Here is a 27,603-nt window from a genome sequence, read left to right on the forward strand (position 1 = left end):
CATGGTTTAATTACTTTATTTTTTAAAAAATCCTGTCAGAAATATAGCTGTGTATTAATTACAAAATATATTAATCTATTGATACTTTAAAAGGAACAAGAGTACCTTATTTCTGTTCAAATGGAAACCAATACAAACCTTTAACACTGACCCCACAATTATCTCTTGCGTTTATCATTAAGGTACTTGATGATGAGAGTCTCTCTAGAGAAGAGCAGAAAGGCCACCCTGATTTCTTTCATTAGCGAGTCTCAGCCCTCGCTAGCAAACACAACCAGGCATACCATGAGATACCACGAGACCACTTAATGGAGGTAGCTCATGCTATCTGAGCTCCCACATATACATCACATACCAACATTTTCAGTAAATTTTTCCCTGCCCTGCAGGGGAAGACATTCAGAGGCAAAAAGAGAACACATTTGCAATATATTATAATTGGAAAATGTGCCATAGCAGCTTTGCAAATACATATACTAAGAGTCTGACTGGAAACACATTCAAGATGACAGACATGCAGAAGATAAAGAAGCTAAGCCACTTACTAAAACACCTTGAGATCTAATAATGCTGCAAAGCATCAGCAGTGGCAGAAGTAGAGAACCTCATTCCTGAAGAAATTATACAGGAAACTGACTTAATACTCCTATTTTTGTGTTTGTTTCAGGTACAACTAACTCAAGGCTGCGTGCTATTCTGCTTCCATTTTTAAGGAGTTCTCAACCCACCTGCTTGGTATAATGATTTTTCAATACACATGATCAAATTAGATTGAAAAAAAAGAGGCTATTAAGAGTATTTTCATATGGAAACCGAGCACCTTAGTACAACCAGGGGAAAGTTTAAATAAAGGGTAACAGTCATGAAAACTACAGTGAGGTGGGACCAATCCAGACTTCTGTTTTTTCCATTGGCTGAAGACGCTGTTCTTATTTGGAAGACAAAGCACTGGAACTGCAGTTAAAGGTGGGGAAAGAATAAGGGAACTGGAACAAACACACAAATTAATGTGTCACTAACATTTATGTTTCAGGGCAGGAGAAATTAATACTTGCACGTTAGCTGTCAAAGCTTCTTCTGTAGAACTCTAGCATTACAGTAACTTGGCATCACTCAGAGTTCTACTCGATAATATCAAAATAGAAATGAGTAGAATAGCAGCAGTGACTTGAGCATTCTTACTTATGTGGTCATACGTGCTTTCTATTGTGCTTTCTATTTGCTATTGGGTTGTGCTATTGTACAATGTTAACCTGAATCATTTAAACATCTGAACCTGCCACCAAACAGTTTCCTTCTGAAGCAGAACTATATCAAATGTAGCATAAAAGGCTCAAAGCAAGAATTCAGTGTGTCGTAGTTGAGAGTTCCTAACAGAAAGCTTCAAACAGAACGCATTAATGCACTTAGTGGGTCTTCATTATAAACTCTTAGAGCACAGGCAGGGCCCTTTTGTTAGTATCACCAGGGTTGAGTAAGGAACTGAGTCCTTCTGCCTTTCTCCCCTGACCCACCCGGAAAAAGGAGAATGGTAATGTTTGAGTATCTTGGAAAAACATGGGTAACAGTCTGAAAAGGACTGCAGAACTACTCTACAGTGTAAAGAACTGTCTTCTGGCTATTGCAGATCTGTATACTGTTACATGTATCAAAAGCTTTTCACTGCAAATGGCTCAACTACCACTAGGACTATAGTCTATCAGACTATGCAGTTTAAAATTGACTTAGGAGGTTTAAAAAGAGATGTAAAGTATGGATCTTTTCCTGTTAGTGAATAATATAAGTTCACTTGTCCTCCAAACACACCAACTATACTAAGAAGTCACTTGTGTCTGCCACAATTAACCACACGTTCAGTATTCAGTAGCAACAACACTTAACTGAACAACCTCTCCACAGTTATTAGGCTCTATCTTCAAAATAAATGGGTTCATTGTATCCAGCTGAACAAAGTGATAAAGGTAGAGGCCTGCAACTTCTAAGCACCTACCATCTTCCATATCAATGTACTGTAGTATTTGTTCCTTACTATAAACAGGACTAAGTAGATGCACTTACATGCATGAGGTCCCCAGGAGGTTGCAGTGTCGTTTAAGTTGCAGCATCCCACGTCCTTACCCTGTTTCACTAGTTTGCAGAAATAATGGAAAAAAGATGCTCCTGTAGGGCTTACTTCTTTACTCTGCCTTAGGCTATACACTTCAGGAAGGGAGTGAACAAGACTTCTCTTTGCTGTTTTTGAAGGAAAAGATCCATGCTTTAGCAGTACCATGTTAAATTATTAGCACCAGTGAACTTACCTACTCTGCTTTGACTGGTTAAAACTAGTATTTATATGGCATATAAACAAGAAGTAGAGAAAACAGTAACACATGCAACGTGAGGAAGCTTGTAAATCCATGAACTTAGTGTTTGGTTAAATAACTGTTAAGGAAGGCAGGCTTTTTTTCCTGAGAACAAACAGAACTGCAATTTTTCCCTCACACTGATTAATAGGCTTTTCTTCCCTCCTGAAGTGTTAAGGAGGCCCAAGGTCCTATTGTCTAATGGGACAGGAAATGGCCACAACAGCTGTATGCTGACATGGCCAGTTGTCCACAGAGTATTTAGAGAAGATTACATAGCTCGTATCACCCAGAACATCAAGGGAAGGGATGACTCAGATGCAGATCCCAAGTTCAATACTGCTTCAAAATTCAGGTTTCAACAATAAAACAAATTCTGCAACCCTGTCTAGTTACTGTATACCCTTGCTCATGTATCTACCCGCTGACTGACAACACCTCTCAGTCTAATGCTATACTTACCTCTAGTGGCAGTGATTGAGATTCTGGGCCTGGATACGCACACCACATGCACTTGGATCAAAATAGAGAGTAGTGTGGAGTAGCACTTTTGGACCATCTTACAAACATTTATTCTAAAAGCTTGGCTCCTTTAACCTTCTTCACAACCACCTGCCTTTCAGAAATTCTACTATCAATTTGATATTGACTTGCAACTTCTAACTGCAGTAAAGAAGGGTCAAAGCATCTCACTCTAGTTTATGTCAGCAAAGCCTTAACCTGACTTCAGATTTCAAGAGAAGCATAGTCAATTAAAAATCCTAGGTAAGTCAATATAGAAACCATCTCACCCAAGGCAAAGCTTTCCCAAGCTCCATAAAAAAAAACCCAACCCTCATCTTTATTAATTTACCTACCTACCTACGATTTCCCTGCTGCAGTATCTACACCAAGGCACTGAGCTGCAAAGATTTACATGTCTTTTCTGATATGTATGACTTACCCTTTGTCAAACAGAAATGCATAGGTACTTCAGTAGGATTTTCTTATAGGCAGTTCAGTTCTGATTAACCACACTTTTAGTTAGCTTGCTACAGAAGTAGCTTACAACTTTAATAGAGAACAATTGCTAGTATTCAAACACGTGACCTCATAGAGCTATTCAGGTGAAGATCAACTATGGTGGCATTTACGATCCTATTCATTCAACCTATGTGGGCAACGGAGCATGCATGTATCTGTGGTGGAAGAGTATGACCAGGGCTCCATCCCTCTGGTAAGACTTGGTTACGCAGCTCCATCAGTACTGCGAGCTTGAAATCCTTCCCTGCGAAGGCTGTTTAAGTCCAGACGCGTTAGAACTTCACAGCGCACCAGAAGGGTATCATCCTTTACAAAGGTTCTCTGCTTCAAAGTTTGCAGGTGCATGAAAGTCACATAACCAAAACCTTTTGGATTGCGGTGAATTGTTGGTCTCTGGAAGGCCAGTAACTCTGGCTTGGCTTCCATTACTTCTTCATGATTCTGCCTTTCAGGGCCCTCCGATTGATCCAAAATAGAAAGTCGTATAGTGCCTTGGAAAGGCCAAGGCAGATGGCTGTCATATTCTCCTTGCATCGTGTGGACAAACAGAGATATAAAATTAGCACACCGCTGAGCACTTGGTAACTGGATATGCAGGCGCAAACACAGCTTGTAGCCAGGTTTTCCAGTATAGAAGCCGGGACTGTGCATCACAACAGGTCTCTCTTCTTCCTGGGCTTTCTGAAGTCCACTGAAGTTCTCGATCTTCCAGATGTAAATACCATTACATTGCTGTGCCTCCATTTCAGTAATCTTTCCCTCCAAATCTCGGATAGTACGTTTGAGTTCTGCCATGTGAGTGTTTTGCGTCTCCATCTTTGCAATAAGTTCTCTGATTTGGTGATCTTGTCTCACCAGACGACCTTCCAATTGCTGAATAGTTTCTTTAAAGTTTTCAACTTCTGGATTACAATTATACGGGGCACGTGACACATGGGAGAAGAGGGCAGGCTCAAATGGTAGGCCATTGATAAAGGGTACAGGGTTTGTAGCAGTAACACTGATATTCTGAATGCTCTGAGCCATCATTCTCATGTGAACCTGAGTGAATTCCTGCATGTGTCGTGCCAGTTCATTCCTCTGCATCTAGGATTTAAGAGATGGAGCATTAAGAATCAATCACATGTTAATCACATCCTAAATGCGGTTTTAAAGTAAAAACAAATAAAAATCAAACAAGTCCTGTAATGTGAGGAACACCTCACATGCAAGTCAAAGACAAATGCAAGTCAAAGACAAGTCAAAGACAAATGATGTGACAAAGCAGCACAGGTGATGTGAGTACTAATGGAGAGCTTCAACTCAATCAGCTATGATAAATGAAAGAATACATTCAAATGTCAGTGGGCAAATGCTGTTTGACAAAATATACACCTGGTGAAGAAGCATCAGCAATAAACTAGTATTTGTGTGCTAAATCAGCATTGTGTTTCCTTTGTAGATTTGCAGACCTATGAGAACTGATGGCACGAGGATGAGAAGGTTCATTTACAAAGTTATGCACAACTAGAAATAAGAATATCCAGCTGTCATGGTTTTATGGTTTTTATTGTCAGTATTCCACATTGTAACATCATGTAGTGCACCGGGAGTTAAAGAGTTAATGCTCCAGTTCTGTGGCTCATTCCATGTACCCGGTTCTCAGAAGAGAACAACAACTACATACTACAGCCCTCAGACGACCTTTGCTCTGTTCCGTTCCCGTTTTCTGTTCAGAGGGAAAGATAACTGTTCCCATATCCCAAGATGGCCCCTTTTTTCCCTTCTGCTTAGCCTGGTCTGCTGTCTGCATTAGAGTAAGGCCTTCAGACACTCTGATTTTATTTATTAGCTTCAATTCTAATTATATTGTATTACATCATATTCTAGTGTGTTACCTTGCATTCAGATATCTTATTTATAAAATAAATTTGTTTCTCTTCAGATGGTTGCTGTTTTGTTTTTAAGCTCATCTCCCCCTCCTTTCCCCCCTTTTTTTTGGGGGGGATGACCCAACAGGGAGGTGATTGTCCTTCCCTACTCTGCCCTTGTGAGGCCCCATCTGGAGTACTGCCTTCTTGTCTGGGGCCCGCAATACAAGAAAGACAGGGAACTGTTGGAGAGGGTCCAGAGGAGGGCCACAAAGATGATGAGAGGGCTGAAGCACCCCTCCTCTGAAGACAGCCTGAGGGAGCTGGGCTTATTCAGCCAGGAGCAGAGAAGGCTGCGAGGTGACCTAATTGAAGGCTTCCAGTACCTCAAGGGAGCCTATAAACACAGGCAGAGTCAACTCTTCAAAAGAGTAGGTAATGGCAGGACAAGGGGAAATGGTTTTAAGTTGAAGGAGGGAAGAATTAGCTTGGAAGTGAGAATGAAGTTCTTTACTATGAGAGTGATGAGGTGCTGGAACAGGCTGCCCAGAGAGGCTGTGGATGCCCCCTCCTTGGAGGTGTTAAAGCCACCTTGGATGAGATGCTGGGCAGCCTGATCTAGTATTAATGTGGAGGTTGGCAGCCCTGTCTCTGGCAAGGTGTTGGAGCTTGATGACTCTTGAGGTACCTTCCAACTTAAGTCCCTGTTCCAGGGTGTGAGTCCATGGGTCCCTTTGCCCTGGTCACAGAACCAGCCCGTAAACCATTGACACCAGATTAAGTAGCTTTGGCATTTAATCGTATTTAAAACATTCTCAAGTCTTCTTTACCAGGCCTGAAAAAAGTTATAACTGCATTTGGTCAGAACTTTTCTTACGAAGTTAGAAGTTACTTCACTGGTATAAAGTTGAGCATGCACTCATGGAATAACATACATTCATCAGGTACATCATTTAAGTTCTCTAAACTTGAGTTGGACGTCTGAAAAGCACTGGATCAACATGCAATGTTTTAGAATTAGAATGCCTCCAAATGAACAACTCCACTAATCAGTGAAGATTTGGGTTGCTAGATGAGACAGGAGGAACAGACAAACAGACATGCAAAACATCTGCAGCTCACACTTCTGACAAGGCTTACCTTTTCAGGACATCCAAAGGCACTGTAAAAGCATGGTACTGGGGCAGTAGGACAATCATTATCATAATGGTTAGGCATCTAAAACAAATCAGATTTGAAATGAGTTTTCCCCATCAAGAGTATTCTCTTTATAACATCAAAGTCCAGCTAGCCCTATTTCTGTGTACGTACCTGAAATAAAATCAATTTATTCCTATTTCCCAAATGATTGATAGAAGAAAACTTTAAACAAGAGTGTGTAGCTAATGATAGACATTCAACATCCTCCTTACATGTACTTCACTGACTTAGTATTTAGATCACGCATCAGAAAGCATTAGAGTTCCTCTCGAGTGTAAGCCTTTTGTTTCCAGCCTATTCTCAAGCTAGATCACAGTCCACTTCTTTCCCTTCTGAAGCACTATTTATATGCACTTAGAAATAGCTGTGTTGCTCTTCCTTATTATCTTCTCATTAAGACCACATTACTTCAATCTCTCTTACAGTTCATGTTTTACAGACCCAATTATCTCATCACTCCAAATTCTTCCTGTCCATTCTCACCCCCAAAACTGTACAGCTTCAGCTGAGGCCTTGACAGCCCTAATCAGAAATAAGGATAATTTCAGGTTTCTCAAGCAAAAGACTTGTTTATAAGCTCATCTATTAGTTCATTTTTGCATTCTGTTATATCATTTTATCGTTTGTTATTTAATCTGAAGTGATGTTTGCCTTTTAGCAGCATTTAAATCAGTACTACACCTGCAGTGGATGCAGCTTTTTCAGAGGGATGGGGAGAGATTTAATAGCCAGGAGAGAAACCATTTCTTCAGACTGAATTTGAGATTGTGAAAAATACAAGAGCTGTTCTGTAAAGAAGTGGCTGCAGCGCAGCTATCTTAACCACAAACATGCTTGTATTTACTTTTATATATTTGCTTACATTCTGCAGAGAACACCTCCATTTCCTTTAAACACCAGTATCCCTGGGGAGTAAGCTCATCTTCCATAAGATAGATTTATTTCATTAAGTGTGTGTGAAACCCTTCAATCGCATACCCACGCTGGCACAGCTGCCCAGGGAAGCTGTGACTGCCCCATCCCTGGAGGTGTTCAAGGCCTGGCTGCATGGGGCCCTGGGCAGCCTGACCAAGTGCTTCATGTAGTGGTTGGCAAGCCTGCCCAGGGCAGAGTGCTGGAACTAGATCATCTTCGAGGTCCCTTGCAATCCAAGTCATTCTACGATTTAAGCAGCATTCTAAGTACAAAACATCAGGCCCAGATTAAGCACACACACACAAAAAATTAGTTTCTTACCTGCTGCCTGATGAGCATTGTGTTGCAATATTCACAGAATACATTGGCAAGAGGGCAGGTTTGGTCATGAAGCTGTTAACAGCAATAAAGAGAGGAAAACAATAACATTATGCAGTTTAAAAGAATGCTAATCACTTCTGATGAGACATTTTGAAGCTGAATGCAACAGTGAAATAAAGTTAAATAAGTACAGCTAGGAGAAGAACTTTGAAGTGATCCTGTTCTCATGTGTTAGCAGGTATCCCCAAAAGATGCACTTCCCAATCCTTTCTGCCAGGCATACAAATTAAGTGTGGGATATTGTTCTGTATATTGCTTTGCCAGTAGGTACTGCCCCTCTCTGATGAGAAGGCCAAAAAGCAATGGCTGTTAGACACATCTTTTCACACTGCAGGGTTCCCAGATAAACGCCCTGATGTTCAGAGCTTCTCACCTGTGCAGTTTAAAGAACTCTTCAATACCAAAGCTTTTCTTTCTACAAGACCTGATGTCACATTCATGAGCAAACCCATATGAATGGAGGCTGAAAGACTCTTTCTAAGTACCTCTTTATCTTCATAAGCCATGGATGTGGCACAGTTTGGACAGCAGACTTGACGCCTTGGACACTCCTGTGTCATGTGCTCTTTGAGGTGGTTCTTCTGAAAGGCTCCTTGGCACTGTGGGCATTCCACAGTGGTGAAATCACAATGCAACTGGTGCTCCTGAACAAGGACAAAAGAGAGATTTGATACTGAAAACAAGTGCTAACTTATCACCTGCTTTTCAGATAAGGCACAGCATGAGAGAAATAAACAGCAACCCTCCCTTCTTTCCTTCCAAGAAAACCCTTACATACACTTAAGCTGACTTTACTAATGGCATGTCAATGTTCTATATGGCCAAGATCAGGACTTCACATATTCAAAGCTTTAAGAATGCTCACTGCTAAAATTCAGCTTTTTTTTCCTTACAACTTGGATGTTATTTTCTTAAACAATTATTTCAACTCATATCTAGCTGCTTTGAGGGAAAGGTTACATTGACTTCGAAGAACCTGTATGAAGTACAGATGAAGCTGATCAAAAGACAAACAGGAATGATCCCAAAGCATGAACTACATTACTACACTGTCACATACTCCATGTTTTTTTGAGAATCACCTGATTACAACTACATGCTCATCAGAACAAAACCAAACATGAAGCAATAGGCTTGAATGAATTGAATCAGTATGAACAGGTATGACCCCTTATGTTAGTCTGAACTTTTCCTCATCCATAAAAACAAGGTTCTGTATTGTCAGAACTAATTCTCACCTCTAAATGTCTCAGCTCCATCTTCAAACAGCAGCCTTTGTTGGGACACTTAACAGTTAATGAAAGGATTTCCCGTTTAGCGAAGTTGTCTGGAAAAAGTTGATTTTCAAGTAGAATTTCGTTGTCTACTGGACATTTGTGACCTGCATCTCTACAACGCCAGAAAGACAAGGGCAAAAGAAACTCAAAATCATTTCCTTAATTTGAGACACTTTTATACTACTAAGACATTAGCAGCTAGGTAATTACACAAAGAAAGTCCTGAAAAACAAAGGCATTTATGTGACAATTACCAGAAATTATACAACATCGGTTAGAAAGACTGACAGCATAAAGTTTCACTTGAGGTAGTACTATTGAGATTGCAGAGCTGTTCTAACTCAGTAGCTTTTCATTGCCCAAATGACACGATAGATATCCTGGAAATAAGCTTGTGGAAGATGCAGAGAACACAAGAACTTGCAGCCTTGTTTCTCTAAGTGCTTCACACAGCTGAAACACAAAAGAATATTTCACATACTATTCTAAAAGATTCTTAGGCATTCTCTCCCTCCTTTCTCACTTTATGAGCAGCCAAGATCATAGCTGAAGTAGAAAGCAATCTTTTCTGGATTAACTTCTTTCACACAACTTTCTGAAGAGCTATTTTTCTCTTCTTTTGTACAGCCACTGGATAAGTTGGTCATCCTTCAATTTATGTATTTATACAGCAACATGGGTGAAGAACTCCTGACACAGAAGTTACTATGAAAACAGTGCTGGATGTGGAATTGGGTATTGTACCTGAAGCCATTACGACCAGACAGTCATTGCTAACTGGTGGAACTCTGGAGTCCAATGGTGGAGCATTGGTGCATGCAACTTGCACAAGGAAACTCACAGCCTGTTAACACTTTGCAAGGCTCTGTCTGCTTGCATGGAGCTGCATCTGGGGACTGTCAGGTTGGGTATTAGTAAAAGGTTCTGCGCCAGAGGGTGGTCAGGCACCAGAACGGGCTCCTAAGGGCTGTGGTTACAGCCCCAAGCTGTCACAATTCAAGGAGTATTTGGACAACAACCTAGGGTTTGAATTTTGGGATGTCCTGTGCAAAGCCAGGAATTGGACTCAGTGATCCTCGTGGGTCCCCTTCCAGCTTGGGATATTTCACGATTCTATTTTTTTCCTCAACTGGAAATAGCAATAATATGGAAAAACCCATGGGATGGGAAAATGTGAGAGCATGCTTGTGGTGCAAAGATCAAAGGCCAGTTCGTTATTACCGCTTGCAAGTGTGAAGGGGAAGTAGAACACAGTGTGCTGTGAAGGACAGGAGAGAATTCGTGCTCTTTGCTGGAAAAGGAAATAATTGGTCAGCACTCCATCAGTAGTGCTGCCAGAGGAAGTGGGGGTAACAATCAGAGTTTAGAAAATGACAATGAACTTCCTTTCCTAGGTTTGGCTTACGAGAGTTGCTCGCCACAAGTCTGACAGTCATGTTCGTAAGCAAACGGAAAAAAGAAGATACCTAGCAAGCCATTTCATTTCACAGCTCCCTGAGCAACGTGCTGATCTTTATCACAAACCAAAAGTGTTTCCCCAAATCACACACGATCTACAGGCAGTCACTTTTTTGACAGGTATAGCTTGGTCACAGATACCTCGCTCAATACAGTGCTGTGGTAGTTTGGTAGGCCTGCCTGTAAGGCAGCAGCTGGACTTCTACACACTAGAGATCAGAACATATTCATTACAGATAATTACCAGATCTCTCCCGTTTAAATAACAAGCAGTTTAAAAGTAAAGTAAGATCAAATGGCATCTTCTATAAAGAGGCAGAAATAACTTAGATTGAAGAAATATCTGCTCTGTGATTAACAACTAATCGGTTTAGCCTAGAAGCAAAGCAGTCTGTGTATACTTTAATTGGAGCCGTGAGTTACCTAATGAACTGCTAGCACCCAAAGCTTTCACTGCTGCCCCTTCTCAACTCATAATTCACTGATCTGATAAAGAAGGTTCTGAAATTTGGTAAGCCCCACTACAAGCCCTAAGTTGCTTTGGCATACGACAGAGGAGCAGACTAGAATGAAGTTTAATTAGCTACTGCATCTGAACTTGGCTTTCCTGAAGTTTCTCATCAGCTACTTTGTAGGCAGCAATATTTGTAAACTATTATTTGTAGTTACTAAACCAGATAAGCTTCTTCACTATCGTGACTCACTGCACTTTAAGGCACTTCAGGCTGCCAAGGCTTGCTGGGAAGAAAACACTGTGATCAAATCCATCTGGTGTAACCGTGCCCTTCCCATTACAAGATCTAAGACTTCAGTGCTTAAAAGCTCTCCCCCCTTTTTCTTTTGATACAAATCTTTCTAGCTGCAGGTAGTTTCTTCAGCATGGGCAACTACAACTGTTGTTTGCGTCACAAGAAGCATCCGCTCAACAACTACATGTCCAGCAATTTTCCATCCACCTTATATCACTTAATCCTCAGTGCTCACTCAGACCGTACAGCAGAGAAGCGGGGATGAAATAGAAGCATTTTTTCTAAATAAACCAAATAAATGCTATGATCATCACTTAATGAAAAAATAGCACTTAATGTGAAAATCACCTTCCATTCCCCTTTTAGTTCTGTACAAACTTCATAATGAGATCCATCAATATTGTACCGTAGACAGTACAAACTCCAAATCAGTGTTGGACTGTGGATACTACAGTGACAGTCCAAATCAATAGCTCAATCCATGCATCCCAATGCAGCACCTCAAAATGGTCTGGCACTTCAAGTTCCCAGCTATGCTTTCACAAGTGCTTGCTGAATGCCAAGGATGGAAGCCGGCAGGGAATGAGGGAAAATATTTACTGTTATTGAAACATCTGAAATATCCCAGTGATGATCATAGTCTCCAAGACAAGGAATGCTTGCCACCCTTGTTCAGCATTCACTGAAATTGCCAGTAGTAATTCCAGAGATTAAGTACAAAGGGGAAAAAGTGCATACAAAAAGGAAAAACTTCTGGTTATTTATAGAGCCAAAACTTGGAGCAGAACAAATACTCTGTTAATTAACAGAAGAGAAACCATTTCCCATGCCCGAGGTTGAAGAAGGAAGTTTCTCTACCTCTTCTGAGATGCTCTGATATGAACACAAGCTTACTGCAGTTCCTCACTAAACACAATGGTAAATTCTACCAGTGACCATCTACGCAGCTCTGCAGCAGAAAGATTAGAAAATAAGATCACTACAGAAGATCTCAAGGACTGGAGAGAAGAGATCCAGTTTTGGTAATTTGAATATGACTATCTTTGAAGTGACTGGGGAATAAAGATTTCTAACACTCAGTACTGACTAATGTAGGCATTATCCTCCCATTCAGGGGCTTACAGATTTATCTTTTTGTTCTTCCAGCAAATCCCAAAGTTAAAGAACACAAAAACTGCTACTGCAAAACAAACAGCAGAAAGCACAAAGAAAGCAAATAAAGAATTTCACAATGCAGTGGCTTTTATTAGTATGGAAGTCTAATTTGATGCTTACAATCACACATGTATGTATGTGTCACAACCACTTGAAATAATTTATGCTGGAACATGTGAAGCGAAGGCCAGAAATTGAAGCCACCTGCTTATGCACAGGAAACTGGATATCTACAGTTAAAGCTGGCAGGTTTAGTTTCATTTTTGCTTTCTTCCATGCTCTTGGCTGACACAAACGACATTAAGTAACGCAGTTGGGTAAGATCTGACTTATTTTTTCCCTTCTCCAGAGGTAGGAATGTAGCAAATGATGCAAGAGACCGAGGGAGTGGGGGTGATTTCATGGCAAGGTTACTGGAGAACTGAGCATCTCTGAGCCTCCTTTGCAGTACACACAGGGGAGTCACTTTTCATGTGTGAACAACTTTGATACTCTGCATTTTCTGGATAATGAACTTGCATCCTTTTCTCAGAAATGCTGATGAAACTAAAGTTAAAAAGCTGAGCTGCTAACAGAGTTTCATGCTCTCTGGAGAATAACCTGCCCTTCTGCTATCATAAGTAGGGAATGCAAAATTAGGTGCATCTTATACTGAGCTCCAACACCTTCCTCCTCCATCTAAAAGGGATGTTGTGGTGAAGAAACACATTAATATCAGACCACGCAGAAACTACAGAGAAGCCCACAAAAAGCCTTCAGAGAACATTGTTGCTGGCATGCTATTAATTTAGTGAGCTAAGAATGATGAGCTATGGATAAAGAAAACAACAAAACTATGGATAAATGTACGGAAAGCCAAACAAGAAAGTACTGTCAATTTTGCATGCTAAAAAAACAACTGCATGAGGAAAATAAAAACACATTTTAAAGTAACATTGAAGACCATCTGATTTTATGCACAAAGGCACACAAAGTAATTTGGGAAATTAACCAATTCCATATGTGGGGCACACAGTTAAGACTCCTATACTAAAGCACCTTGATATTTGAGCTAAGGGAGGGAGATCCATAGGTAAGAAATCTGGCTCGGGTCAAGAATTAAAAAAATAGTAATATCTAACTTCCTATCAATGTGGTTTAATACTCAGTGGCATAGGTGGGACAGTGATGACCATACTCCACATGTGAGGGAAGTACAGTTGACCAGTCAGTGTACTCTCTGCCTTCCCTTCCCCTTTCAAGCATCCAGTGTTACAAGCTCAGCCTATTCTCACCTCCATGTTTCTTTCCCACCCCTCCATACAGTGGTTTCCTCTCTCAACTCTTTGTTCCAGACTATTTCCTCATCACATTCTCCAGCCCAACAAGGAAGCAGATTGCAAGGGGAGAACTGAAAGCACAGATTGCCACATCTGCACCAAGAAACCATGCTGTCAGTAGCTGCCTGTTGTTACCTAAACACTCACAGGAAGACGACGAGGTTTACAATCCCAGGCTGAAGAGGGGACCTGGTAGCTGTAGCCAAATCCTCCAAATAAGTTACTATTTTTATCTAACGTTTACTCAGTCAAGTGACTTCTTAAGAATAGTTTCCATTAGTTTCCCTTTACCTTATTGATTTGACAATGCAGCCTTTGCAGAAACGGTGCCCGCATGGCGTCTGCACTGCTTCCCGAAGGGCCATCAAACAGATCGGGCACTCGTATTTACTTTCCAAGGGCGGATCGAACTCCACATCGTATCCCTGCGTCTCCTCTGTGAAGGAGCTGGGCGGGTTGCCAGTCCCACTGCCGACACTCACACTGTCTTCTTTTGCTCCCCCGCTGCAGGCACTGGCCATGGCTGTGCAGCAGCCACTATCCAAGTCTCGGCCTCCACAGCTGCTATCACTGTGTAGCAAGCTCATAGCAGCTGGTCAAGTGCCACACAGAACGCCCTGCAAGGTGACAAAAAGATGTGTTAATTTAAAATATTCCAAGATCTCCCCTTCCAGCTGTGAAAGGATTTGAGCTGTGGTCACAAGCAGTAGAGCAGCGCTACAGATTTGGTTCTCCACACAACCGCAGGTTTTGGTTCTCCACGATGCATCTTTTTATACTTACCTTGTAATGCACACGAAAGAGCACAGCATCCTGTCACTTCAAAAACTGACATGCACACACCTCCCTGCAATCTCATTCATCTGACCACTTGATTTCTGCAAACACTGTCCCTCCTTGCTGCGCCTACTGAGAAAAGCCTCAGCTTTTCTCCCTATGGCTCTATTTTCTTATCCCTATGGCGCTATTTTCTTTCAAAGCATTCAAAGAGTTTCCATGAAAAGCACTGTAATGGAATGCAGCAATATGTCAGCTCCGTATTTTCCTTGCAATGACAGATGTTATTTAATCTCTTCTGTACGCAAAGGTTTGCAGTATAGGTTTCAACTCAGTTTAGGTGCATATCCACAGATAGAAGGTAGGCCGGGGCAGCCACACCAGCAGCAGAGGATATGCTGCAAATGAAATGCAAATGCACAGCATTGCAGATAGCACTTCAGAACTGTCAGTAGGACTTGAAATTGAGTAAGAAGCTGTGCAGAAGATAAGGCTAATAGTCCTGCAGCTCAGAATGTTATTTACCAGCCAGCAGTGCTCAAACAGGTTTCATGCTTTCCCATCCCTCTTCCGGTATAGGTGGGAGGGTGGACAAGTGACAAGGCTGTAAGAACATCAGATAAAAATCACATTTCCCTGAGGAGGAGTGCATGACATGGCGAGGCCTGTTTTTTAAACAACATTCCCCTCCTGCATTCACTGCAAGGCTATCACATCATTGGCAGCATATTTGAGATGGAAACCTAAGGATCAGCCCGGAGCTGGGCTGCAAGGACTGTTGGTGTGCATCACTGCTACAGCATCCAAGGGCAGTGAGGATGCAGAGTGAGGATTAACCCAACCACAAGCTCAGGGCACGGAACTTCTTGCCTTTATCAGAATTGGAGCATCACAAGCCATTTTAACACTGTTCACAGATAAGGGGAGGATGAGACGTAGATTGGTTTATTTGGGCATTTACTACGTGACACCTGAAGACTCCATCAGCAAAAATGCTGATCACAAGGAGCCTCAGATAGAAACCTGTGAGCACAGGCATTGTAACAGACATATGCTTTAGGCCACCTGCACGATAGCCTTATCACAATACTGCCCATGTTAACAGTATATGAGCTATTTTTCCTCCACATATTTAGACAGAAAAAAAAATGAAGGCAGATCTGCCAAAAAAATGAAAAAAAGCCAGCAGTCCAAGAGGCAAAATTAGCATATGCAGGTTAGAGTTGGAATCAAAACATTACTACTTCTGTTGCGCAAGACTTTTCATTACACTCAAGCACACAGAGGTGCAAGTAGCATCTGAAAGCAGTGCTCCTGGCATGGCCAGAACAGCATTATGGTACAGAGTCTCAAAGCAGCACCCAGGACAGGACTGAAGCAGCCAGACTGCTTACTTCATGCAGAAGGCATCCCACCGCACAGCTGCCTGCAGCTGCATCCAAGGGATAAAGTTCACTCCTCTACTCCTTCTCCATCCTCGTGTATTATCCCTATGTTACCTAACACGGCAGGCTCCATAACAACGCTCCTATATACAGCAGAAATACAAACTAAACACCAAAGTTGATTGAGGCACCGTCCAAGAATTAGCAGTTTAACCCCCATGGAATGGAAACAGAAGAATCAATGCTTTGATAGATGCTCTGTCAAAAGCTTCTTCAGACTGCTTTCCCTGAAGAAAGAAATGCTGCTGCTGTTGTCACCTAACAGTTTGTATTTAACTGCTGTGGCAGAGGATGATGAGTCCACATTACATGAAAAAAAGCACAGGAATTAAGTTGGGTCAATGGGGTGTGAAGGTGGGTATGCAAGATTAGAATCCACAGGCCAGTATAGTGTGAGGTTTTCCCCTCCTATTTCATTCCATACTACAGGGGGATATTTAGCAAGAACAAGGGAAAAGGAACACACATCCCCTCAGCAACACCACAAAGAAATTCAGGAAGTCTTGAGGAGGAAAATATCACAGCTTCATCCAAGTTCAGTTGCCACGTTAATTGCAGAGTGAGCTGCTCTTCCCTTAGGAGGCTTCCAGAATAAAACATACTGTTAGAAATACTGTTCTAACAAGAAAGATAACATCTTACTCAAAATCTCAACAGCTGTAGATTTAAGTGCTGTGCAAGTGGTGGTGGCTTGTCTGTTTCTACAGTCAGAGCAGGTACGTACATTGAGTCTATAGAAACAGAAATCCTACACCAGAGTCATTCTAGCGCATGAGTCAGTGCAACCAGCCAACATCCCGGCCTCACAAAAATCCCCCTGTTCAGTGATACACTCTACTCCCACATGGAGATTTTTGTCTGTATATGACCAAAGGGTGAGCAGAGAAGAAGCATGAGTCTCATTATCTGCTTGTGCCCAAATTTCCCTATCTGTACAGAGGAGGAAATTTAAATAGGGTGATTAAGAGTCAGATCTTGAGTTTTGCTCATGTTTTTCATAAGATGTGTAATAGGATTCCTACTCCGCTCATTTCACTTCAATTTTGTTCTCCCCATGCATTTACAGGCGTGGGGCACAGGTTTTCTAATCAAAGCCCACTCAGCCCTCTCTCAGATCAGCAGTCAAAGCCTAATTACCTCTTCACAGCTGAAAACAATTCCTGCACAGCCTTTAAGTGCTGTAACATGCAAGTCCTGCTTCTTGTTGCACATGCTGTCCTCCAGAAGTTTCAAACAAATCTAACTACATACAATATATATATATATATATTTTTAATCTCATCTACACCAGAACCTTTTAAATCCATCCAGCTTTTTGACATCAGTAGCATAACACATTAAGTACCCTGGTAATCAACCAGGTAATCAACCTAACAGCCTTCACTTTGAGGAACAGCTGAAGTTAAACCAGAGCACCACGGGGCAATTCCAGCCCCAGTTAGCATGAAGTTTCTCAGGCAGAGAAAACCCAAGCGCTGGGTTTGCTGGTGCAGCTGAAACACCATTTCCCAGCTCTGGGAAGTCCCATCACACTCACTGGGCAGACAGACAGCAGGTTTTAGCCTGCACGCACCAGGCACCACAAGTCCCTGGGCCACCAGAGTATTATTTTTTCCTCTACTGCCACAACACTGTATTGTTTGACAAAAGAAAAGAAGGTGCTTTCCAGGCTAACCGGTAATGCTGGGCTGTCCGATCATTATTTATGCTGCAGGACTCCAGAATGATCCATCTGTAACGATCCAACTCCCAAGACCCCAAGGCAGACCTGACACAGGTGGAGTCCCCACGCTGCTTTTCCAACTAAATCATAATGAAACCGCTCTCCAGCGAGCAACCTGTGCTACACTGCTACTTACACTGTAGCATTACAAAGCAAAAAGGTTAATCTGTGATAACACAGCCAAGTCAGAGCGGCAAACTCCTGCAAGCATAATGCACGTTATGATTCACATAAACTATTTTCAAACAGAACTAAAAGCCTCCCATACCTTACATTATTGTGTGCAATAAAGCTCTGCAGTCTGACTTGTGAAGTCCCACAGTATCATGGAGTTTAGCCAGGACTTTTACAGATTTTCTTGCTCCAGCAAAGAGCCACAGGTTTCCTAAATCAAAGGCTAAATGGTACACGAGATATCTTCCAACTGCCTGCAAAATTACACTCATTTGGGTAACAGGAGGGGATAAGACTAGGCATTGTATCCTACTTATCCAAAATGTGAGATGATATCTATGCGTTTAGCAAGCACAGAGGACCTGCTACACAGGGAACTTATGAGTTACGATGCAGAAAATGTTGAGTATTAATTAGTATAATATTGAAAACAATTAATTTCTGCATGACCTTTACAAGAAGATTCCTACCAAACAGCCAGAGAAATCAGCACAGAGGGCTATTCCAAGCCCCTTTCCTCACTTGAAGTTGTAAACCTAATGAAACTGCTTTCAGCCCAGCTGGGACGAAGCCAGCAGAGGGCAATGCCTTCAGTGCCATGCAAACAAACCGCAAGCAAAACTTTGCTTTTCTCTTCTTCTGGCCCGTTAAGAACAGTTCAGTACATACAGATGTATGAGTCACACAGATTTCTGGGTCAGACCAGCGGAGCAACTTCAGCTGATTTGTTTATGAAGCAATACTTGCAATTCCCAGGCAGATTAATCAATGGTCTGACAACTGATAAGCGCTATGTGCAGCAGCATTTGCATTGTTAGGTGCACAACTATCAACACCATGGCTCCAGCCTGACAAAACATATACACAATTATGCAAGCTTATTTTAATTGATACCCATAAAACACTTTCATTCCAAAGCTACCAAATGGCAAGAAAAAGCAACAGGAGATTCATGCAGAACTCATAACTGTGAAAAACAACTTCTGGTTCCTTATAAAAACCTGCAAGGGTTCCGCTGAGATGCTGCCATAGCAGGGTCAAAGTAAACATTAGGACAGAAAGTACTTCAAGAAGAGGCAGGAAAAATATGGTTAAGAACAAGCATCATTTCTGCAGAGCCTCCAAACTGGATTTTATTATCATCTACATCGGTTGATGCTTGTTAGCAGTCTGCTTGTAGCTAGCATTTGTAAAATCATTTGAGACACCAGGAAAATAAGCAGAGAACTGAGCACACATTCTGAAACAGCTCAGGCATTTCCCCTTTCCACTCTGCCTCACGTTCACTTTTCTTTTTGATGGGCCTTATACTCAGAATCTTGTACCCTTCGTTTTTTTCACAGACCAGATCTAAAAACTTTTTATGCTTGCTCAGCTACTGTGCCCCGCAGAGAAGCAAAAGTTACCCATACTGACATGTTATTAAAGTCATGGAAGTTCAACAAGTGAAGAAAAAGCACATTTATCTCAGTTGTTTTCTCACTCTGAGGTTCTAGTATTTACCGAGCGTGTTTTCTTAAATATAGCATCAAACCTTTAAAACAGAAAGCAGCACTGCAATGCTAGAGCACTACAAACCTCAAACCACCACTTGCACACCTCGACTTCTCGTACAGCAGAGCCTCCCTGAGCTCTGCATGTCTCCAGGTGCTTGGAAGAGCTGGAGGAGACACGGCACACCCCGAGCTATGCCCAGAGCAATACCTACCAGGAAAGAAGCCACCCGCTTGCTTTGATCAGCAGACTTCTGGGACTTCTTTTTTGATAGCAGCGGGCTGCTGGGCTGTTTTTCTGGCCCCTTCGCACTTAGGAAGGCGATGCCGTTCACCCGCAGGTGCTAACACAGCTGGCGGCTCATGGCTTCCCTGCCAATAGCAGCGGCCCTCGGCCTACAGAATTCATCAGAGAACAGAGCTACTTCCAGTGAGCCCTAACTGCTGGGTGTAAGGGCTATCATTAGAACCTCTCATCGACAGAGGAGATTTCTGTCTCAGCCTGAGAAGACTCACAGTGATCACTCTAAACCAGATTACGCTGATGGAAAGCACTACCACAATCATAACTTCCTACTTGTGCTCATAAGTTTGCTATAAACGTGCAGATCCGCCAGCCTCTAACATAAAAGGGAGGCTCTCAGTTTCAGTAACAGCAACGTCTCCCGTAGGGCCCTCTTACAGAGCCTTCCAGCTCCCTGTCACGCTGGGTCCCTTAGCTGAGCGTCTCCGTTTCACGGCCAGAAAAGCGGCGCCCGCCCCTCCAGGCCCAACAGAAACCAACACCCGGAGCGCGGCCCCACGACGTACCCACCGGCCCGGCCCAGCACCAGCTGCGCGTTGCCCCGGCACAGTGCTCACTTTCAGTTTCGGCGGAGCTCAGCCCGACGTGCCCCGGCCGCGGAGCCGCCCTCCTTCAGCGCCGCGGCTCCCGCTGGTGACGCCCGAGCGACGGCGCGCGCTCTTAGCGAGGGCCAGCCGAACCCACGCCGCCTCGTACCGCCCGGAGCCCCGTCCCGCCGGCCCCGAGCACCGCGCCCCTACGCTACCGTCGTTCCCACGGGGTGATGAAACAGCGGCGCGCCGCACGCCTCCCTCGTCGGCCCCGGTCTGACGCAACCTCGACACTGCCCTCCCAGCCGCCGGCCCTCACTCACCGCCAGCCCCGCCGGGCGCCGCTTCCGCCTTCTCCTCGGGACGAGCCGGGGCGGCGGCCGCCTGGGCCCGAACCCGCTGCAGCGCCCCCTGCCGGCCCGGTGGGACCGCCCGCCTAAAGTCTGGAGCGCTGCCCCTCCTTCCTCTCCGGCCGCCTGCGGAGGGGTCAAAGTACGCTGAAGCGCAGCGTGGTGTGGGATATAGCAGCGCTGATAGGAGAGCAGGCGCAGAAAGCATTGATTGGATAGGGCGTGACGTGATTAGGGAAAGCTATCTCACCTGGAAACAATGCGTTGTAGCCTAGAAGCATCTGAGCTTTTCAGTTAAATCCTCGCGGCACCTGCGCTGCACAGCTGCACAAACAAAGGGCCCGAGCTCTGCCTGGTGGCAGCAGCCCTTCTGTGCCGTGCCGGGGGGATATGGCCAGGCTTGCTTAAGGACACAGTGCTACCTGAGACAGTGGAGATGTTGGCTTTTCCCAGTAGCGTGTGGCAGTGGGTGGCTCTAAGGAAGTGAAAAAACTGGGACAGCACGAATGTAAACTCAGCTTCGTTTCCCTAAACACACAGAGGGGGAATTTCGCTGTGTGCATCTGTGCCTGTCCTTGGCAGGCACCCAAAGCTAGCATGTGTTAACTCAGGGAGCACGTCGTCTCTGTTCTGGGGTCCCAGATCTTCACTGAAGAACTGGTCCCTGGAACACTCCTGGGCTCCTGCCCTTGCCAACAGTGCCTGTCTGCCCTGAGTGCCAGCTGGTGTGGGCAGGAGGCTGTCTGGAGAAAATCACAAGATCGTCTAATCCAACTGTCTGCCTGCCACCAATATTGCCCAGTAAACCATAGAATCATACAATCCTTTGAGTTGAAAGGGACCTTTAAAGATCATGTAGTCCAACTCCCCTGCAATGAGCAGGGACACCTGCACTAGATCAGGTGCTCCCAGCCCCATCCATCCTGACCCTAGGTGTCTCCAAGGATAGGGCTTCCACAACCTCTCTGGGCAACCTGTGCCAGTGCCTCACCACCCTTACTGTAAAAAACATATTTCTCCTATCCAGTCTAAATCTCCTTTCTTTTTGTTTGAAAACATTTCCCCTTGTTCTGTCATAGCAGACCCTGCTAAGGAGCCTGTCCTTTCTTACAGCCTCTCTTTAGATACTGAAAGGCCACTATCAGGTCTTCCTGGGGCCTTCTCCAGGCTGAACAGCCCTAGCTCTCTCCACCTATCCTCACAGGGGAGATGTTCCATCCCTTGGATCATTTTTGAGGCCCTCCTGGTCATACTCCAACAGGTCTGCGTCCCTCCTGTACTGAGGTCTCCATGCCTGGGTGCAGTACTCCAGGTGAAGCCTCGCCAGCACAGAGTAGAGGGGCAGGATCACCACCCTTGACTGCTGGCCACTGTTGCAAAAGAAACGTGCAGCCCAGGATATGTTTGCTTTTCTGGGCTGTGAGGGCACATAGCTGGCTCACGTCCAGCTTGCCTTCTGTCTGTACCTCCAAGTCCTTTTCAGGAGGGCTGTGCTCCATCCTTACATCCTCCAGCTTGTTTTGATAGCAGGGTTTGCTACGATGCAGGTGCAAGACCTTGCACTTGGCTTTGTTGAACCACATGAGGTTCACCTGGGCCCACTGCTCGAGCCTGTCCCTAAGTGCCACATCTACACATTTCTTGAACATCCCCAGAGATGGTGACTCCACCACTTTCCTGGGTAGCCTGTTCCAATGACCCACCACTCTTTCTGAGAAAAAAAAGTCCTAATACCCAGCCTAGCCGCTTCCTATGTTTGTGCAACTTGAGGCCATTTTCTCTCATCCTAATGCTAGGAGAAAAGGCCAATCCCCACCTCATTATAACCTACTTTCAGGGAGTTGTAAGGAGCAGTAAGGCCTATGGAAGCCCCGAATGCGGCCCTCTGAGTGCCACTTTTGGCCATCAGATTATTTGTTACATCTTTTTTGTCAGGTCTTCACCTGGAGCTCTGACATACCACAAGAAACAAATAGTTATATTAAGAATAATTTAACCAACTTTGTGGACGCTTTGCTGGATAACTGGCTGAACTTCAGAGCCATCCTTATTCCCCGTGGAGTGGAAAAACTACACGTTATTTTCATTATCTGTAAAATGAGGAAATGTATCATAGATTTATAAAACAGATATCCTTCAGTGGAGTTTTCTGTGGCAAAACCCCGCCATTTTTAGCCATATGTCAGGTAGTCAGAGCATGGATGTCCAGTTCATTTTGATAGAAAGGAACATAAGAAACATAGGAATTTTTATCCCAAATGTAAATGAAATGTCTTTAGTCAGCACAGTTCCCAAATATTTATGGGTTTTGGCAGACTTGGCCAATAGTCATGTACCCATGCCCATACTGCAACATAAAACAATGTATAAATGCTTTTCTCCACGTGGTGGTGCCAGTTGCACAGGGAAAATATTTTCCAGCACTGCACAGCAATTACGTTCATACACCCATAAAACACACTCAAAGCTGTTTCAACTGGAGATCAATTAAAACTGTATTTACCTGTAGTACCCCTCCCAGAAAACATTTTTTCAAGGTGATTTCCTGAGTATGCTGGAAATAAAGTGCGTGACTGCTTACAGATGCTCACCTGGCTGTGCTGATGATCAGATTGCTCTCATCCAGCGCTGTTCACTCCAGACCTCAGTCTCACAGGGAATGGGGCCGGTGGGCAGCTGCCTGGGTGAGGTTTTGAATGAGAGCTGCAGCGGGACAGATGTGCTAAACTACTTCTCCGAGAGCTCCTGATCCCTCAATGCATATTGTCAGTGAGCTGCATCTGCTGTTTCAAGATAAGGGAGGAAACCAGCATGAGCCTGCAGAGAGTTATTTTGATTGATATCTGGTGTTGCAGCCTGACCTGATATCTTTTTGAAAAGGTCTCTCCAAATGCTAGTGAGGGGACAGTGAAGGCAGGCAGGTTGTGAGGAAGTCCTGGCAAGAAGGGCAGAGCAGAAGTGCTGTGCTTACGGCTGGGCCATGCCACCTTCTCACTGGTGAGCAAACACCAGAGTCAGGACAACCTTACTCTAACCTGCCTTGGCCTTGGGGGCAACTACTGTGATTTCTGTTCCGCCTTGCCCTGACACTCACATGCACTTGTCTCTACAGCAGCACGGAGATTTTGGTCAGAATCTGACCAAGGGTATCAGGGTTTGCAACCAAACTTTTCTTTGTCATTACGTTACTTGTTTTGGCACAAATAATTGCACTTAGTTACTGAGGAGGTATTGGCATCTCCTATGACACATAGTGTGAAATGAGTGACTGACCCAGGTCTAGCTTCACTTCTCTATGACTTGTCATCTTACAAGAACAGGAAGGAACTGTTGTTCTACAAGACTAAAGCTGCTAATAGGAGGGAATCCTCTCATCATTTTTACCTGTAGCAAGTGTTGCTACTGCAAACTCGCACTTCTGGAGCGTGAGCATATGTTCACTTTGGGAGGGCATGGTGGATCATTACGTTTTGTTGCATAATATTTTCTGGGGAGACCAAAGTCCTTTAAGGTGCTCTTGTGTAACAGAATTTGTTTTCCTTTCACTTGGAGTGAGTTTCTGAGACATACTTGCTTTGTCAAAACTGAGCGTGGGCACTGAACTTTACTGCCCACCGTGTGTGGACACTTGGCTATGCCTGGTGTACTATCGGCCAGTTACTCAGAATACAGAACTAGCTTTTATATTGTTGATTTGTTCTCCTGTCAGGGATCTTCAGGATGCCATCAGGAAGGTAATATCTCTGAAAGTGGGATACTGGGATCAGAAGAAAAGACATTGTGTGGTCCCAGATCCCAGAGGCCTGACTGCTGTTAACACAGGAAGCAGGCCTCTGGCCTTCAGTGAAACAGCTTTGGTGCATGACTGTAGTGTGACCAGACACCAGGTTCTTCTCTCTGATAGCTGACAGTGAGGAAACTAGCTCTGAAGCTAGAAAGAAGAAAGCAAAATGCAAAACGTTGTCCTAACACTGCAGGTGCTCCTCAGAGAGGCTGCACACTTATCTCAGAGCCCTAGAGCCTCACACAAGGAGACCTTGTTTTTATGAATTTTGTGGTTAAGCCTCGTAAATTGCCAGGTGCCACCTGGATGTGAGAGTTCTGCATTGTGTTTAGTTGAAGTAACCTGTGGTTAGCACCAGAGTGGTACTGGGAGCTCAGAGGCACAGGGATAAGTGAGATAAACAGCACTGCAGTGTCTTTAAAAAGCAGAGGGGACAAGGAAAGAGCAAGAGCACACGGGAGAGCAAGCAAGCCTGACATGTGGAGCAAACTGAGCAGACATAACAGCAGCTCTGCACACTGACAGGGAGCTCAAGGTAGGCTGGCTGTAATAATGACGGCAACTCAAATGCTTGTAGGACATCCGAATGTTGATTCATTTTCCTGTTTTAATGTGCAAGTCAATTTTATTCTATATGTGCAGTGAGAGTGTTCATAAAGCAAGGTCTTCCTTGACATGACTAACAGTATCACAGTCTTGCTTTTCTTCAGAAGTGTATGAAATATTGCGAGCTGGGAAGAAAAGGGATTTCTTTTCCCGTTTCAAGGTAAAAAGAGGTGATACTGAATACAGCTGTCAGAGTTGATTAAATAACCGTGGCTGGGGTTCATGGCTGGGGTTCACTCTGAAAGAATCTGAGTGGGATAAACATTGAGGAGAAGGATTGTTCACTGTGACCCACAACTAGAATAACAGACCAAAGGCAGATCTAGCAGGAAATGTTCCTAGCACTGGGGATATTTCTACCTCTCCCAGGAGAGCCGCTTGAAACTGCTGCCTGGCAGCGAGGCCATTTAAAGTGTCTGATGAGTAGCCTGTTGTCTGCTACTATCTTCTGCAGGAGACTAAGGTCAGGTGACCTAAGAGGGTTCTTTATCATTCATTTCTTTAAGGGAATGTTCAATGAAAGTGAGTGAGAGAGAGGGAGAGAGAAAGAAAGAAAAAAAAAAGATTGTTGAACTTTTCTTTAGTGAAGGTAAAGCTTCATTTGAGTTGATAATTAATAGGAATGGCCACACGTTTGGAGATCAGTAAGGCAGCAAGGTGGCACTTAGTCTAAGGAATAGCTGAGAAGGGAAAGTATGAAATATTTTGCTTAAAATGTACTCGGTGCTGGCTGTTTCTTTACAATGAACTAGGTATTGCCCTGAATAGGCACTGCATATGGGTTGAGGCATTCTGAAATTGCTGCTGGAGATGGTGAAATTACACAAATTTCCCTTCACAGAAAGGGATCTGCAGACAGCATAGGGCAACGAGTGCTGCAGGTAATAGAGCATGTATCGGTAGGAATGCACGACGATTCAGAGGCAAACAGGTTATTGCTCAGTGGATAGGTTTTACTACCTCTGCCACAGGATGCAGCCAAGAAAGTGGGCAGTAGTAATGGTCTGAATTCATCTGGGCACAGCAGCAGATCACAGATCCACAGGCAGCAGAGCACAAGCAAGCACGCTGCCAGGCTGTTTCGGCTGTGGACAGCAGGGGGCTGCAGTGCAGCCCACGATGTTGAGCAGCACGGGCAGCTGGACCGAGCAATGCAGGCAGATGGGGACAGAGGTATGGGCAGCTTGTTCTCAGTAGGATGAAATGAAGAGAAAGCGGAAAGAAAACAAATGTTAGCTTTGGTTGCCAAAGCCTAACGAACAATGTCGAAGTTAAACACTGCTCTTAAGGAAAGCTGAGCAGGCTGGTTTGTCATTCTGGGTCTAGAACTTTGTCAAAGCATGCAGTCCCTTCCCAATGGACTCTCAAAGTTTGTACAGTAATGTTACATGATTGAAAGGTTATCAATAAAAGAATCTCAGAAACACCCTGAGCATCACCAGATCATGGCATGGATATATTTTGTATAAAGGACACTTTCCACATAGACACAGAACTGAGATTTCCAGCAAGTTTAGAGAATTGCTAGGTGGAGATATAATCAATCAGAGAAATCAAAGCCGTACCCATGTAATTTCTAGTTTGATGTACATAGTCTTAATGTACAGTTTTCCTATTTTTTTATTCATACCAATTGGGTCAGTAAAACAAGATTTAAGTAAAACAAGTGAAACAATCAGGAAACGCAGTTCAATCTTCTCTATGCTGTTTGTTCACTTTCTGCACTTCTCATTGTCAGATAAGGAAAAATAGGTTAGTCACTTTTGTATTTGTTTCTATGTGATTTTGTTTTCTAAGTCTGATGCAGTAGCACAAAGTTTCAGTGTTTGAGGTGTGAGTCTTCTATTTATTTTTATACAATACCATATTCCCATGGTAACCACATTGATATTGCTTTTGGTTGCATCTCTATGAAAGCTACAATTGGGGTCAAATTTGAACAGACATTTTCAGCTTTCCAGTACCGGTAATCCTTACAAACAGAGTTCTCAGCAGGGCACTTAAACAGATGACTAACTTGAAATGTATAAATATTCTCTCTAGAGCAAATACGCAGTGAGTATAAATTGCCATATCTCCTTTAGAGTCCAGGGAACCATTGCACTTTACATCAGCAGAGGATATGCTCCTACAGCTTTAATGAAACCACTCACATTCAGCATCCATATATTAAAGTACCTCACAAAATTGAGGTCTGAATAAAGTCTGCATAGGGATCGAGTACCGTGTGCTGCTCTGCCTGTGTAGGAAGGCATAGGCATGCATTAGACACTCCAGGTCAGAATCAAGGGCCACGAAGTGGTGTGACAGCACTAGTCTCAAATGATTTAAATAATACAGCATGAGACAGAAAAAATTATGTCTTGAAGCCACCGATCTTGTTCAGTTTTGTATGAAGAACTTGCCACACTTTCAGAACATAATTCTGCTGTCTATCACAGCTTTACTTACTGCAAAATCAATTATAAGAAGAAGGGGGCAGATTGGGAAATTAGGACCTGGTGACTAGAGGGTGTATGCAGTATGCATTGGTGGTACAATAGACTGTGGATGTCTCATGATCAAAGTCAAAACACAACCAAGTACTTCTCTGAGGTGCTGTGTGGACAGCCACATTTGGATCTCTCAGTTTGTAGGTGTCTTGGGCAAAGCAACTTAAAAAGCATTTCTCAGTTAAAGTGATTAGAGTTATTGTATTAAAAGCATATTCTCAGACACTGGCACTGTTTCTCATTTTGGAATATA

The 27,603-nt window shown here is 43.6% G+C and overlaps 2 protein-coding genes across 8 annotated transcripts in view; one reads left to right on the forward strand and one right to left on the reverse strand.

Moving 5' to 3' along the window:
* On the reverse strand, window positions 1–25,848 carry TRAF6 (TNF receptor associated factor 6). Of its 7 annotated transcripts, none has more exons than XM_046942060.1 (7): window positions 23,060–25,848; window positions 13,964–14,289; window positions 8,953–9,103; window positions 8,200–8,358; window positions 7,655–7,726; window positions 6,359–6,436; window positions 1–4,454 (listed from the first exon to the last, which is right to left on the reverse strand). In XM_046942060.1, exons 2-7 carry the CDS (start codon window positions 14,257–14,259, stop codon window positions 3,573–3,575), a joined length of 1,638 nt encoding a protein of 545 aa, XP_046798016.1. In that variant the 5' UTR covers window positions 14,260–14,289; window positions 23,060–25,848; the 3' UTR covers window positions 1–3,572. The 7 variants fall into 7 exon arrangements, with proteins under 7 accessions (XP_046798016.1, XP_004941605.1, XP_004941604.1 ...); XM_004941548.5 differs by lacking the exon at window positions 23,060–25,848 and adding an exon at window positions 20,442–20,478; XM_004941547.5 differs by lacking the exon at window positions 23,060–25,848 and adding an exon at window positions 20,334–20,478.
* Window positions 24,718–27,603, forward strand: part of RAG1 (recombination activating 1) — a 9,866-nt gene continuing 6,980 nt past the window's right edge. Inside the window, exon 1 of the mRNA NM_001031188.2 lies at window positions 24,718–24,787. The gene's annotated coding sequence lies outside the window, so the exon portion shown is untranslated. The remainder of the gene's footprint in view (window positions 24,788–27,603) is intronic.

Source organism: Gallus gallus, chromosome 5 (assembly GCF_016699485.2).
Source record: "Gallus gallus isolate bGalGal1 chromosome 5, bGalGal1.mat.broiler.GRCg7b, whole genome shotgun sequence".
In the NCBI taxonomy this organism is placed as follows: Eukaryota; Metazoa; Chordata; class Aves; order Galliformes; family Phasianidae; genus Gallus; species Gallus gallus.

What these genes read in the sequence shown, in the direction of transcription:
- TRAF6 (XM_046942060.1), bottom strand. Translation starts at nt 14,259, where the DNA reads ATGAGCTTGCTACACAGTGATAGCAGCTGTGGAGGCCGAGACTTGGAT. An exon ending in TGGAGCTGAGACATTTAGAG is followed by an intron (nt 8,359 to 8,952) that starts GTGAGAATTAGT and finishes GTCCTTGTTCAG; the next exon opens with GAGCACCAGTTGCATTGTGA. An exon ending in CCTTTGGATGTCCTGAAAAG is followed by an intron (nt 4,455 to 6,358) that starts GTAAGCCTTGTC and finishes CTTAAATCCTAG; the next exon opens with ATGCAGAGGAATGAACTGGC.